At 44.8% G+C, this 16,023-nt stretch overlaps 2 protein-coding genes across 2 annotated transcripts in view; one reads left to right on the plus strand and one right to left on the minus strand.

The window, feature by feature from the left end:
• Positions 1–5,123, plus strand: part of NCBP1 (nuclear cap binding protein subunit 1) — a 32,059-nt gene extending 26,936 nt beyond the window's left edge. Inside the window, exons 21-23 of the mRNA XM_042023574.1 lie at positions 1,086–1,229; positions 1,646–1,759; positions 2,633–5,123. Coding sequence (XP_041879508.1) covers positions 1,086–1,229; positions 1,646–1,759; positions 2,633–2,746 — 372 coding nt within the window. The 3' untranslated portion in view covers positions 2,747–5,123. The remainder of the gene's footprint in view (positions 1–1,085; positions 1,230–1,645; positions 1,760–2,632) is intronic.
• A 4,452-nt stretch (positions 5,124–9,575) lies between these two features.
• XPA (XPA, DNA damage recognition and repair factor) lies at positions 9,576–16,019 on the minus strand (the record flags this gene model as incomplete). Its single annotated transcript, XM_042023384.1, has 5 exons — positions 9,576–9,806; positions 11,160–11,277; positions 11,913–12,078; positions 13,691–13,796; positions 15,857–16,019. Coding segments are annotated over 5 exons (702 nt in total), but the record flags the coding sequence as incomplete, so codon positions are not given.
• Positions 16,020–16,023: the final 4 nt, after the last annotated feature.

Genomic DNA, 16,023 nt, shown 5'->3' on the forward strand with positions numbered 1-16,023 from the left:
TTTCTTGCTCCTGGGGATTGCAAGCTCTTGCTCTCTTAGGGAGATCTGCCTGCTCTCTTCCTCTCCCTTGCCCCTGAGGGCAGACTCCCAAGGGATCTCATTGACTATATCCCTGAAAAGCTGAAAATCTACTTTCCTGAAGTTCAGGGGCCTCTCTTGACTCCTTTCCTGACCCATATTCCTCAGGACTGTGAACTCCACCAGGGCCTGATCACTGCCTCCCAGGCTGCCTCCAATCTTGACGTCCCCCTTTAGCCCTCTTGTGTTGGTGACCAAGAGATCTGGTGACACCTCCCCTACTGTAGGGCTGTCTATTACCTGGGCCAGGAATTTATCCTCCATGTATTCCAGGAATCTCAAGGATTGCCTGCAGCTCCTTTTCTGGCATGTGCAGGGGTGGTTGAAGTCCCCCAGTAGCACAAGAGCCTGTGAGCACAATGCCTCCTGCAGCTGGAGCAAGAAGGCTTTGTCAGAAGGCTCTTCTTGACTGGGGGCCTGTCACAGACTCCACCCAAAAGGTCCCTTTGTTCTCAGTCTCGCTTCGTTACCTACCAGCTTTCGACTTGCTCATGGCTATTCTTCAGAGGCTCTCCACACTCAATCCAGCTCTTGATGTCAAGGGCAATCCCTCTGCCTCTCCTTCCTCCCATGTCCCTTCTGAACAGCCTGTAACCATTGTTAGTCACACTCCAGTCATGGGATCCATCCCACCGAGTTTCAGGAATGACAACAAGGTCATAACTTTCCAGCAGTACAGTGGCTTTCAACTCCTCCTGTTTGTTGCCCATGCTGCATGCCCTGGTGTAGAGGCGCCTCAGCTGGGCCGTCAGCCATGGCACTTTCCTAGAGGAAAACCCCTTAATTCTGGTAAAACCTTTGTGCTTGCTCTAGTTTCTCTGAAATCTTGATACTGATTTTTTTCAGGGCTTTCCCATATTGGCATTTTTCCTTCCCAATTTTTATCTGGAATTCTGTGCTGGTCTTCAGTTGTTCTGCAGACCTTTTCACACGTGGAACTGGAGGGTATTAATGGTATCCACACCTGCCAAATGACTGGTTAAGTCCTGTATTGTTGTCATTTACAGCGAGACAGTGATGACGACGATGATGATGACGACCGAAGCACCGATCGGGAAGATGGACCACTGGAAGAGCAGATAGAGCGCTTGCAGGAAAAAGTAGAGTCAGCTCAGAGTGAGCAGAAGAATCTCTTCCTTGTTATATTCCAGGTAAGGACGGGCAAAGTCTCTTCTTACTTTAGCTTTAGAAGTTAACTTGATTTACAAGCTTTCAGCATCACTTGTATCTTGGGCATCTTCTTGGAATAAGAATGTGGAAAGTGGTTGATGAGTTTACCATGGGTGAGAGTCAGTCCAGATCATCCCTCTGCAAAGACTGGCTCTGAGAAGGATTTGATGAGTTTCCTCTGCTTAGGAGCAGAGAAGTTCTGCTACCACACACTTTCCTGAACAACCAGAAGGTAACTGGTTTATTTTCATAGTAAGTTCAGTGTTTGCCAAGCAAAATAATTATTCCCACAGTGCTGTTCAAAGCTTCTGACACCAGATCCTTTTACCTGAGGTTAGGATTCTGCTTTAATTTGATGAGAATGAATAAGTTTGGGTTTTTTTCCCCTCTACTGCAGCGTTTCATTATGTTGTTAACGGAGCATTTAGTGCGCTGCGAGACTGGTGGAATTGATGTATTTACACCTTGGTACAAGAGCTGTATAGAGAGGTTGCAGCAGATCTTCCTGCAGGTAAGTCTCATTTCTCAGTTTGGAAGGCTGTTGGCGGGGCCATGCTGGATTGGGGAAGTTCGTTGATGGAGAGCTGAGTGCTCCATGAGAGTAGCAGTAGGTCGCAGCAGCACATTTTCCCCAAAGGCTGGTATGGGGTCAGGTCACAACTCTCTAGCTCTGCCACAGTCCAGTGGAGTGACTGATCCTAAGCAGAGAATTCCCTTGCTGTAAGAATACTGCAAAAATATTTCAAGATGTGATTATGAATTTCACAGACTTCCACTTAACTGTGTGTTTATAGTAAGGGCAAAGCTGTGAACAAACAAGAATGCTAAAATAGACATGTTTTAAATAAGTGAATTAAAATGTTGCAGGATTCCTTTTAGTGAGGTGCATAAATACCTCCTAAACATACTTTTTGAATATTTGGCTCTGTATTAAATCAGTTAACAAGCACAGGTGGCTGGATAAAAGTGACTAGTTACAGGAAGTTATACCTGTGTGAGCACAAGATATGTTGAAGAATGGGAGGTGTGGTGTAATTCTCCCTTGGGATGAACCCTTCCATGGTAGTAGATGTGTCTTCAGAGGAAAGGAAATACCATGATTTTCCTAAGATACTTGCAGTGGCATTGTGTCCTGCACACAATTCAGGAAGAGTTACAGGGAACAGAAGGCAGGATTTCAGCACAGGCTTTATTCTTGGAGTTAGTAGTGGCTCTGTATTGTGCTTTTCTTACCCATGGCTGCTATGTTGTGGAAATGAAATGTGCTAAACAATTCAGATAAGAGTATTTGTGGTTCTTACATATCTTGACTTCTCTGCCTATTCCGATATAAATATAAAAACAGTAAACGTATGTGGTTTGTTTTTGTTTTTTTATCTGCCAGCACCACCAGATAATCCAGCAGTACATGGTGACACTAGAGAACCTCCTGTTTACAGCTGAACTTGACCACCACATTCTGGCTGTGTTTCAGCAGTTCTGTGCTCTGCAGGCCTGAGGGATCATTCACGGACACAGTCTTGTCTGCAGGACTTTAGTGAATTTAATTTTTTTTTTTAATGGCAAAACTTAACATGGGGATGGAAGAATTTTTTGACTAAAACTGGCTTTCATGTGCTCCTATATAAAATAATAGAGTATTGTAAAAAAAACAAACTGTGTAAGCATCGTAAGCCTTAAAAGATACGACTAATAGGGGATATTTGTGAAGTAAAGTATTAATTCCTTTTGTTGTCTTTTAATTTAGTTTGACTCTTTGCTTCATGATAGTAATTTTATTTCTCCCCTCTTGCTATGTAAAAATAAAAATCAGGCACACCTCCCCCCCCCCCAAAAATTCCTAACCTCACAACAAAAAAAGCCAACCCCAAGCAATTTAATTTGTTACCTCTGTTTGTCCCTTAAATCAAATTAATTGCAGAAATGAGGAATAATTTGTAGTGTTTTGTGAGTATGAAAGGGGATGCACCTTCTCAGTGAGCAATGTGATAAGTTCTCTAGTATATGCATAGGAAAACTGTCTTAACTTTGGGCATGTGAAACACGTTTTCAAAGTAGCATAGAGCATACAAATTTGTTTTATTACCAAGCCAGATAGATTTTCAAACTTTGAAAGAACATGTAATACAGTTGAAATATGTTTTTTAAATGTATTGTCTAGTGTCTTATTACAGTATCTGAAAACAGTCAGTAGAGAAGTTTCATGGACCACTTCTGAAAAATGCAATTCTTTTTGCAGTGTGGTCAAGAAATCATGAACTGCTCTTGGTAGCAGTCTTCACTGATAAACAGAGACAGTAAGCAAGAGCTGGAGTGGAACAAACTTTTGACGTCCATGCTGCAAGCCTTACCTGAGCGTTGGGAGCTCCAGTCCCAGATGCCAGGAAGGGGACAGGACAGTGCTGAGTTCATTTTTTTTTCCTTCGGCCTGTAACTCGTTGGACTGTCACATTTGCACTGGGCTGGACCTGCAGGCCTGCAGGATGTCAGAAATCTTTCTGGTTAGTGACAGTGGATCAACCAAGTGCTCTCACCTCATCTGGCTTGGCAACAACTGCTGCATCTGCTACGCTTCCCTTGCTTTAAAATGTGATGGCAGCATGTTGCTCCCATGGCTTCAGAAAGTGTTTTAATGCCAAATTGATACATTACAGGAGACTTAGACTGGGAGAACACAACTGAAAATAGAGTAGGCTTAGTTTTGAGTTAGGCCAGTAACATGAGGTACATTAGAGCCAAACCAGAGTGTTCTGTACCATGGTGAGCAGCAGTGAATGGCAAAGATCCTGCCTTAGGTGCTCAGGTCCATCAGTGTGCAGGGGGCTTCCAAGCTGTTTATGGTCTCTTCATTTTGCAGGTGAATGTTTTAAAGAGTTTCATACCCAGTGCTGTTTAGTTTTAGCTTAGGAAATTCCGTGCTTTGAGTAATTTTGTTCCTGTACAAATTATTTTTTCAGGTATTATACCTAGAAATGCATTTCATGTGTACATTGACCAATGGCCTCCTGACCAAGCAAGGAGGGTAAAAAATGGAACATTTTGTTTTGACTGTTCACTTAAGTTTGTGTGTGGCCTGTAGCAATCTGATATATCCTCATAGACTTAGATCTGTTACTTCTGCTTTTTCTGCTTGCCCTTTCTGACTTAACTGATTCCCCTGCTCCCCCCATTCTTTCAGGGTGTACTGTTATTTGTTGTAAATTTGCTTTATGCAAGGATTTTGTCAGTCATGCATGAACTTAATGCTTCAGATCTTTCTCTGTTAATGTTCTTGAGTAATCAAATAGGGTTTCTTGTTGTTTTTTTATTTTTAGGAAACATTTAATACTTTAAAGGTTTTAATTGGAGTTTAATAGTTTTTTTCACTGGCTTGGGTCAGTATCAGTTCTGATATTAACTAATGGTGAGGGTTCTGACTATAAATGTGACTTCTGTAAAATCGGTAATGCAGTTAGAACTTGCAAACCTGTAACTTTGAGCCTTGACAAATACTGATGCTGGGGATACAGTCGCAAATGCTTGAGTGTAATCCTGTGTTTTAAAACCAAATAGCAATGTCTTTCAAAATTGATTTAAGTTTCAATCATGCCAAGCTTTGAGCATGGGCTTTGATTGCATTTCTTGAGTCTGTTGGACACCTTCACCTTCTTTTAGTTCTAATGGTGTACACCTGATTTGACTGAGAAATTGGCTGAATCTGTAGAAAAGAGAGTGAAACACTTATGTAGTGATACCAGCAGCTAACTGAAGAAACTTGGAACTGCTGAAGCATGAAGTGGTGGATAGTGTAAAGATGATGTAGAAATGTGGTGTGGTTGGAAAAAAATGCACACTTTAAGACAAAAATAAATGAAGGTGAAGCAGGTTGCTGCTGAGAGTGTTTGTCCAGTCTCTTTGGGGGACACTGAAGCAAAGCAGTCTTGCTGGGTTATGCTGGTGTTAAATGCAGAGGGGATTAAGCAGTTTTGTTTCCCGGCACTCGTGCTGGTACCCTGACTAACACTCCTTGCACTACAGCTGGTCTAACACGCTGCCCCACCTGCAGCCATGTGAGGCAAGCATAGGTGCTGCTAGGTGCAAGGAGGTGCTGTTGTAGGAATTCTCCCTCTCCCTTGCCACCTCCTGTCCTCTGCTGCAGGAGATCAGGAGGGTGTGGGCTGGTGGTGCTTGCTGCGGGGTGGGGGGCATGCTGCAGCATGCCCACAGTAGGGCAATAGTCAGTGACCATCCCCATCTGCCCTGGAGAGGAGTTTAGGTACCCAAGACAGGGTCGTGAAACCATGACATGGAGGACTACCTCCACAAGCGCTGCTGGGACCTGCCTCCCTCGTCTAGACAAGCCCCCGTACCACTTCCTTAGGTCTTGCAAGGCCCTAAATCCCTCTCTGCTTGGTGGGCAGGCAGGTTACTACATAGCTGCAGATGAGAACATTAGAAAAGTGAAGACCTGTTATTGAAACATCATCTGCCCTTCCCAGGCACCTTGTCTCCTCTAACAAAACCACAGCCTCAATTAGGTTGGAAAAGAGCTCTGAGGTCATCAAATCCAACCTATGACTGAACATCACCAAGTCAACAAGACCATGGCACTAACTGCCATGCCCAGTCTTTCCTTGAACACCTCCAGGCATGGTGACTCCACCACCTCCATGGGCAGCCCATTCCAACGTCCAGTCACCCTTTCTGTAAGGCAATCTTCCTGATGTCTGACCTGAACCTTCCCTGGTGCAGCTTGAGGCCCCATGTCCTCTTGTCCTGTCAGTAGTTGCCTGGGAGGAGAGACTGACCCCCAGCTGGCTACACCCTCCTTTCAGAGTTGCAGGGAGCGTAAGATCACCCCTGAGCCTCCTTTTCTCCAGGCTGAAAAAGCCCTGTTCCCTCAGCTGCTCCTGGGCCCTTCACCAACTCCATCGATCATCTCTGGGCACACTCCAGCACCTCAACACTCTTCCTGAATTGAGGGGCCCAGAACTGGACACAGAACTTGAGGTGTGGCCTCACCAGTGCCAAGCCAGTCACACTTGCTGGTACAGGCCATGATGCCATTGGCCGCCTTGGAGACCTGGGCACACTCCCAGCCGGATGCTAGCCAGCACCCATAGGGTCTTTTTCCACTGGGCCTCTTTCCAGCCACTCTGCCCCAGCCTGAACGAGGTTGTTGTGACCCAAGGGCAGGACCTGGCACTTGGCCTTATTGAACCTCATACCTTTGGCCTTGGCCCATTGATCCAGCCCATCCAGATCCCTCTGCAGAGCCTTCCTGCCCTTCAGCAGATCAATACTCCCACACAGCTTGCTGTCATCAGTGAATGTACTGAGTACAGGTGATCTCATTCAGATCATCAGTCAAGATGTTGAACAACACTGGCCCTAACACTAGTTCCTGAGGGACACCACTGGTGACCAGCCCCCAGCTGGATGTGACACCATTCACCTCTGCTCTCTGGGCCTGGCTGTGCAGGCAGTTTTTAACCCAGCGAAGATGCACCTGTCCAAGCCATGGGCTGCCAGCTTTTCCAGGAGAATGCTATGGGAGGCAGTACCAAAGGCTTTGCCGAAGTCCAGGTAGACAACATCCACAGCCTTTCCTTCATTCTCTTGGCAGGTCACCTGGTCATAAAAGGGGACCAGGTTGGTCAGGCGAGACCTGCCTTCCCCAAACCTGTGTTGGCTGGGCCAAATCCCCTGGTTTTCCTGCGTGTGCTGTGTGATCACACTCAAGATGATCTGTTCCACCCCAGCACAGAGGCTGACAGGCCTGCAGTTCCCCAGATCCTCCTTCCAACCCTTCTTGTAGATGGGCGTCCCACTGGCCAACCCAGTCATCCCAGACCTCCCTGGTTATCCAGGACTGATGATAAATGATGCAGAGCAGCTCAGTGAGATCTTCTGCCAGTTCCCTCAGAGCCCTTGGGTGTATCCCATCTGGTCCCATGGACTTGGGTCTAATGGCTGAGCAGGTCACTACTTCCTGCTGGATTACAGGAGGTCTATGCTGCTCCCTGCCCTGTGTACCAGCTCAGAGTCCGGTTGCCCCAAGGATAACAGGTCTTTCTGTTAAAGACTGAGGCAAAGAACCCAAGTATCTCAACCTTTTCCTCGTCCTTAATTACAGTGTTCTCCTCTGTGTCCAATAACAGATGGAGATTCTCCTTGACCCTCCTTTTGTTGTTAAAAGTATTTATAAAAACTTTTTATTTTGTTTCACAGTTGTGGCTGGATTGAATTCCAGCTGAACTTTCATCTTTCTCATCTTCTCTCTACATGACCTACCATCATCCTGGTACTCTTCTTGAGTTGTCTGCCCCTTCTTTCAGAGTTCCAGCAAAAGCATCCTGTTCAGCCAGGATGAACAGGAAGACCAGGCTGGTCTTTTTCCACGATGGCTCATCATCCGGCACATAGGGACAGTCTGCTCCTCCGCTTTTCAAGATTTCCCCCTTAAAAGCAGGACCAGTCTTCATGGGACCCCTTTGTTATTAAAACTGTTTCCCAAGGGACTTTCTGAACCAGTGTCCTAAATAGGCCAAGGTCCACCCTCCAGAAACCCAAGGCAGAGGTTTTGTTAACCCCATTCCTTACTTCCCAAGGTTTGAAAACTCTTATCATTTCATGGTTGCTATGCCCAAGATGGCCCCCAACCGCCACATCTCCCACCAGCCCTTCTCTGGTTATAAACAGCAGATCTACCAGGACACCGCCCCTGGTATGCTCATGGTGTAGTTTAGGAATGGTGTTCCCCAGTTGTGTTCCCACTGAAACATTCCAAACCATGCACAACTTGCTCACTCCCCCCAGCAGGATGGGGATGAGAATTAGAGGCACAACAGGTAAAGATCAAGGGTTGAGATAAGAACAATTTACTGGAAAAAGCAACGAGGTAAGAAAGGAACAGTGTCAATATTAATAACGGTGTGCAAGAAAGACAATCAGTCCACATGCAAATGCCCACCCGGTGAAACCCGGCGTGACCCTGATGGGGAAGGACCCCCTTCCACCCACTCCCTGTGTATGGTGCGAGGCGGTACAGGACAAACTGCGGGCCTGGGTTATGCCCCTCCTGGCTACTGCAAAAAGTAACTGTCCTGGTCAGCCCACTTGCCAGCTGTCCATTTTCTTCCGCACGCTCCAGGAACCTCCTAGACTGCCTCCTCTCCCCTGTGTTTTCAGCAGACATCCCACAAATTAAAGTCTCCCACAAGAACAAGGGCTAGTGATTGTGAAACTCCAGCCAGCTTCTTACAGAACACTATCTGCCCCTTTGTCCTGGCTGGGTGGTCTGTAACAGACTCCCCGTGGGATGTCTGCCTCGTTGGCCTTTCCCTGATCCTCACCCACAGGCACCCAACCTTTTCATCACTGCCCTTAGGTTCTGTACAGTCAAAACCCTCCCTAATGTACAGAGCCACTGCCTCTGCTTCCCCACCTGTCCCTTCTGAAGAGCTTATGACCATCTTTGGAACACTCCAGTTACAGAGTCATCCTATCACATTTCCATAATGGCAAATATGTCAATAGTTTTCCTGCTGAAAATTTCAGTTCTGCACAGCCACAGTGGCCAAGGATCACCAAGGAAGTCTCCAGAGACTTCCCTGTAGTCTGCCATATTTACAATGATAAATAAATGTAGAGCCACTACCCTAGAACATGTTCCTTCACTTCAGCAATTTCCACATGCATTCCCCAACAGCTGCAAGAATGAGAATTTGAAATTTAAACTTGAAAGTAAATTCACCCTCGACTGAAAGCAAACATCATTCAGGTGCATTTAGAAGAACCCTGCTGTGGAATGCTATTTCCCTCTTGCCCCAAGGACAAGTCTTGACCCTTACCTTGGTCTCTGGTTCAAAATTGGAAAGAAAAAAAAAAGGACTCTATCCTGCGAAACACAGTAGGGATGTGTCAGAACATCTCAAGGAGCAGGCAGCTTTCCTTTCAAGAGAGAATTCTCCTTTACGGAGTTGGGTATCCACGCCAAAGGAGAACCTGCCTCCTGATATGGTCTCCCACTGCCAGAAGTGCTGCTTTATCAGCTTGTTGCCCTCTGCCTGCCCATGACCAGTAACTGAAAACCAGACAACAGTCAGGAGAAAATACAGAGCCTTCCTCCTGACAGAAGCAGAAAAGCAGTGGAAGAAGTTCATTTCATCAGTGCATCAAGTACAATGATACAAACTTACCTTTTGACCAGGAAGACACCAACTGTTGAACTGTTGCAAACGTGCTATATTCTACCCTAACATCTAGCTTAAAAGCCAAAGCCTACTGTTCTTCACAGAGCTTCTTTCAACTGAGAAATATAAACCTTCATAGAATTTGGCAACAGCTTGTTCATAATTAGCATTTATTTGACTTTAATATAAAATACCATTAAAAACAAAGTAAAATTGAAAAAACAACAGGTTAACACTACATCTTCTCGTAAGTTAATTCATGACCACATACAGTGCATGTCTTTTTATATGTATCTTCATCAATGTTTTCTTCTGGTCCATATTCATGTTCGTGGATACTAGCTTCTTTCTTCCACAAACTACTCCTCACGGCACGGCGGAGTTCTGGTAAGAAATACAAGAAAATTTTAAGATTTTAATAAATCTTGAATAATGTTTAATAAAACTCAAGCTACCCAGCTTCCTGAGGCCTACAGATGACAATATGCTTGCTGCCTGTCTTCACAAATTCTGGGAAAGAATCTGCTCTTGCAAGAACAAGCTCTGACTTGCCTTGCAATCCTCACCTTGTTTGCATATTTTAAAGGCCAAGAACTACACTGTCATGGGATCTCACAGGCAAAGATTTTCCATCTGGACTAAGGACATGTTGCTCGCTGCCTTTTTACACAAAGCCATTCAAAGGTATCCAAAAGGGGTCGGTGGAATGCAAAGGAAAAGTTTTTATAGAACACCTCATTTATTTTACATGACCAAGAACGAGTCATTTTCATTCAGGTCACAGTAAGCCTCCCAAATGACTTGGCATTCTCTAAGCTTTATGCCCAATAATATGAGTTGCCTCTGCAGCATCCGCAGTGAAATCCGCGGGTTCTCTAGAGCACACAAGCTGGCAGCAGACCCCAAGATATTATTTGGATGTTGCAAGCGGGTGGCAAGCATACTGAACAGCAAAATGTGGTCACATTTTGAGCCAAGCCATTCAGGCTGCAAACTTCGTCACGTTAAGGCCTGTACTTGCACTGAACTCTGGCATCTTGGCTACAGTCTGCTGCCAGTCCTTCTGTGCACACAACATCAATGGCCCAGACAGCGGTTATTTGTGCAGTCTCAAGTTCTGCCTCCTTCAGAAAACACCAGTACAGCCAGCTTGAGCTTTCTGCCCTTGTAAATGCCACCCCAAAGCAAAGCATGGATGCTACAGGTGGCACAAGAAGTTCCACCCATCAAATACTCTTCTAAATACTAATTTATTAGGAAAAAAACCTGAAGAGTAAAGTGCAGTAAAGACAGCAGCTAGGAATGCTGTGAACAATAGGAAAACCTGTTTTCTACCTTCATTACAGCCACTCCACCTGAAGCTATCATAGAATTATAACCCACTGCCACAAAAATCCCAGTCTTCCACAGTCAGAAGTATCAAGAGCAATCCATGGCACATTCTGGGTCATACCCAAAAATTTGAAAAACACTATAATGAACGATTTTAATTCATTTCTGTCACATCATGTCCACAGGACAACAGGAGAATTCAAGCTGGAAAGGACCTCAGTCGTGCAGTCCAACACTGCCCAAAACAGTCAGCTATGAGGTCAGACCAGACTGCTCCAGGCTCACCCCCAGTCTTGGAAAACCTCCATTCTGCCACACTGAATCTCAGTAATTTAATCAGATACAGACACAGATTTAAATAGAACTACACTTCAGGTACTGAAGTATGTAATTTTAACACTTTACCTTTAACTTTCTTGTCGAACTTCTTCTGTTTCATCTTCTCTCTGCTATCACGGCGGAGCTCCTTTGCTTCTTGCAATGCTTCTTCGCTACCCCAGACTTCAAGTGAACGCTTGATTACCTACAGGATGGACATAAATGCCTTTTTTTTTCCCCTGAAACGATAAAAGTAAACTATTCTAACTCACAAATTTAATTTTTCCCTACACATACATAAACCAACCTATCTTCCTCTGCCACCTCTCTGCTCTTGACTCACAAAGACTGCACTCCCCTTCCACAGGAAGAGGCAACACTGGTTTTTAGTCTCAGCTGGATGTAACTTAGGAAAACTTAAACCCAGCTCTAATTTTGCCCATATTTTACTAAAGCAATATGATTCCTATGAAGTACCAAACAAGAAATAACAAGAGCCCTGGGAAATCCACTTGCCTTTCCTGCTGCCTCTGCAGGCAAATCTGTGAACACAGCTACAAAAGGCCACATACAGCTGCAACTGCCCCATGCACTTCAGAGTAGCACTGAAGGGCCATGTGCTTTGTGACTTGTAGTTGTGCAACCCATTAAAGTTCTGCTCAATGAACATCTTTAAAATGCTCTCAAAACCAGTTATTTTCACAACTTGGACCGCAACCATTTAACTGTAACAAGCCATACATAACACACTTAGCTTTGACAAAATCATTCAGGTACCAAGTAGACAACCAAAGCTGTACAAAGGTAAAAAACGGTCTGAAACACAGTAAGTTTATATACCTGTAGTTTTAAATAAAGTTTCATTTCACCCCATCGTGAATTATGAGGGTTTTTCTTCACAATGAATCTGAGCACTGGTTCCCTCTTGTCTAAGTCACAGTCTTTAAGGAGATACTCTTCTTTCGCTTCTGTCCTTGTTATAAGCTTATGTTTATCTTCAACATCTCTGCAAGATGTAAAATAATGATGAGAAAGCTACACCCTTAAACCACAGGTTCTCAACATGTAAGCCCCCATTCTTTCTAACATTCCTGAAATACAGGTAGCCCTAATCCTGTTTTTTATGCATGCAAATAACTTTGGATTCCAAAAGTCTAGCTAAAGTCCAGACTAGACTTACTGAAATTAAGTGTTTAAAAATTCCCCCCATTTTAGCAAACACAGGCTGAGAAGCCTGCTCTTCTACAAAGGCTTTTCTTCTATTTTATTACAAGAGGGAATAACTGAAACTTAAAATGAGTATAAGTAATTTCAGGTATTCACCTAACCTAGATGCAATCCAAGAGGACAGAGGTATAAGCCTGACTGACATGGTCAAGACAGAAAGAATGCGTAATGTGACACAGGTCAGATCACCTGAGAATACACACACTCCATATGCTTCTAGATCTCAGAAACTGATAAGCAACACAGACAGAGCACTTGTTTCTATAATGCAAGACAGTAGGCAGAACCACCACAGACTTTTAAAAGACTGTAGCTTTTACCAGAGAGATAATGAAAAACTCTGTAACCGCAGCAGCATTTAGGAGTTAATGGAAAAAATTACATTTACGCAATCCTGACTGAAGTACAACTTGAATTGCTTGAGCTGAACAATCTGCCAAACACTAAGTGCTAACAACGGTCATCAAGGAAGTACTGCTGTAAATGTAGCTTTACTAGAATTCAAAGTTCACAGTAACAGCTAATGCACCAAGGACACTCCAGCCATCAGCTACAAGAGCTTAGACCAGAGGAAAAGAATTCCAAAGGTTCCAAGTCCTGTCCTTAACATCCTTTTCCTACTCACTGTAACTTCCGCAACAGAACTTTGCCTCCAGTATGACTGTGAACTGCCTACACCACGTGCACACCCCTAACCCACTCCCTGCAGTAACTGGGTAGGCTCCCAGAACTCCTGCCTCCCTTTTTCTTTCATTCACCCAATTCATTCTTACACACACGGGCAGCCAGCTGCTGCCGTTGGTTTCATTGCCCTGGTTATCTTGATGGCTTTTGGAGCGTTTTCTATTAAAGATAAGAGCTTGCTCTCCTCTCAAGGTCGAACTCCTGCTTACCCCGCAGGCCAACCAGTAACCTCCCATGGGGGCTCTGCCCTTTGGCTGCTGTGCTTCCAGCACGCCCATGCTGACCAAAGTACCAACTTCACTTGGGTTAAAACACTGGGACTGCAAACACTGTCCTAATCCCTGCTCTACTTCAGAGAGCAGATATTTGCGTTCCATCAGGTTTTTAAATGGCTCCAGTCGGCAGCCAAACATAAATTTTCACACTGACAAACACACCAACTGCTCTCATGACATCCTATTTCCATAATGTCGTATGAAAATCCACTGATGTCCCCTATCCTAAGGCAGGCTTATGAGACAATCTGTGATTCAATTCCATAATGGAAAATACACAGGGTATCAGTCAACTTTCATTTACATTTTTTTGAAGTTACTAAAATATGTCTCTTTGCTGACAGCCTCTTTAAATTAAAGACTGTAACTCACTGAATTATAGCCAGCAATCTTTATGTAAAATAGTGCTTCTCTCCTGATTATTTGTAATACCTGCAATTATCACATGTTGCGCAATCAAAGTGCTGCATAAGGTAGGAGTCCATGAATTCTTTGCCACAGTCTCCACAGATGAGATAGTCAAATTCTAGTACGGGTGCTAATGGAAAGAAATACTTTTTTAAAGGGACTACAATGATAAAAACAAGCATCTAGAATTGGTATTACAGGCAACTTTACTAGAATTCACATAAGCATGTTACAAACTAGTTTCACTCTATCAAAGTTTTTCAGAACAATACAGTACAAATTCAAACCCATTTACCACACAACTCCATCTCTATTGGAATGGGGTTTTTTTGTTGGTAAATTCAGTTTCAAGTACTAAATTTCAACATTTAAATCCAAGTTTAACTTAGCCATTGTTTAAAAAAATTCTCCACATGTCTCCCACAAAGTGCTTCATATCCCCTCCTGCTACTTCCTGTTCTGACCCTCCCAAAATATGCCCTGATTTATAGAGGGCATGCAGGCAGAAACAGGAGGAAGCAAAGAAGGGATTCAGTTTGAAGAGGGTGGCTAGAGCAGGAAACTACAGGAGCTGCGCTGGCATCATAGTTCTCTCAGCTCTGCTCCAGTTTTTTTCCTAGCTCAGCCACACCTGCCTCTCCCTAAACGAGCTCAGTGGAAGCCTGGGGCAGTTGGCAAGGTTCTTGTCCGTTCCAGCTGGCAGAAACGGAGGTGGATGGCCAGAGAGCTGCTAGGAGTGGAATGGGGATGGAGCTCCACTACAATCCTCTCCCCAAGCCCTCTCAGCACTGCTCCAAGCCCAGACTCATCTCAGCGCCAGCCACTGCTTCTGGCCGCATCCTCAACGGGCGGATCACCTCCAGCGTCATCACCATCTGCTTTTATGTTCCATAGGACACCAAGAAACACCGATTCAGGGAATAAGAGCTATAAGGAACATTCCTTGAACAGTAACATTGGTATTCTATCAGAAAATTAACATTTCTATACAGTTTTGAAATCTGAAAGTGAGACAGTGCTGTGGAATTTTAGGAACACCTGAAGCAGAAGATTAATGGTTGACATGCAGCACCATACATTTTAATTGCGTTTGCATTTATAGCAGATCCGATCCAGCAAAGACGACATTTTATGTAAATTCAGTCCTACTAGCGACAGCCGGATGCTCAGTACTTCACAGTCATTTCATACTCTTACATCACATTCCATCATTTAAGGCAGTGCTCCCGAACACGAAGACATTTTATTAAGACAATGACGTTATGAATTACACAGCAAAAAATACGCCCAGTGTAAAGGCATCCCAGATCTACTTTAATTTATTGTTAAACATTAGCCCATCAAAAGAAGCAGGGCTGCTAATTGTTTACACTGTTAATGAAATCTGGTGCTGATTTCTAACAAAGAGATACACTGCACCAACAGCCCCGCAGCTGATTCAAGCAGAACAAAGCAAGACAAAGACAATCCCAGAGAAGAAAGTCGATCTATTTTGGGACCCTTACTTCTCCATTCGTTTTTTTTTGGGGGGGGGGAGAATATCGCAAGGCAACGTGCTGAAATCCTCCACCGAACGATCAGTAACTTGGCGCCAGCACGTTTTATAACGATAAAAGCTGGCACTGCAGCAGCGCTCCGGTCTTGGCACAAACCACATCAATCCCAAAATTCCCACAACCGACAAAGCCGCGCAAATTTACTCTCATGTCGGTCTTAAAATTCAGATTCCCCGAAAGAAATAATGGAAATAACGTTTATGGGGGAAAAAAAATATTAAAATGTGCTATACCCAAGGGCACTTGCTGTGTCCCACTTCCGCAGCTTAAAATTCTTCATTTTTAATTACCGCGCATTTGCTATAGCCGATTTAATGCTGAAAAGAATTGGACACGCCACTAATCGAGCACATCCAGAAAAACGTGTGAAGGAGAAAGAGGGGTGGCGAAAAAAAAAAAGGACAAAAAAAGGAGAAAAAAAGAAAGAAAAAGAGGGTAAGAAAGGAGAGTAAAAAAAGCCCGGGAAAAAAAAAAAGGCGCCCATCCATCCCGCCCCGCTGGCGCGGCCGGAGCCGGCTCACTGTCGCCCCCGCGCCTTCCTGCCCTCCCCCGCCAGCCCCGCGCACGCGGCGCCGCCTCCTCCCGCCGCCTCCCCGCCAAACCCCCGCCGCTCCCTACGGATTTTTTTAATTACCGGGTGGGTGCACGATTTTCTCGCCGGCGCCGCGCTCTTCCTTCTCCTCGTTTTCCTCCTCCTCCTGCTCCAGGAAGAATCCCCCTCCCGTGTCCACGACCTTGGGGAGGGCCCGCGCCCGCGCGCCGCCGCCTGCGGGAGCACAAACGAGGCGGGCGCTGCGTTAA

The sequence above is a fragment of the Corvus kubaryi genome, unplaced genomic scaffold, assembly GCF_017639235.1.
Source record: "Corvus kubaryi isolate FWS band 111438036 unplaced genomic scaffold, C.kubaryi_AGA036_p1.0 37249, whole genome shotgun sequence".
NCBI classification, from domain to species: domain Eukaryota; kingdom Metazoa; phylum Chordata; class Aves; order Passeriformes; family Corvidae; genus Corvus; species Corvus kubaryi.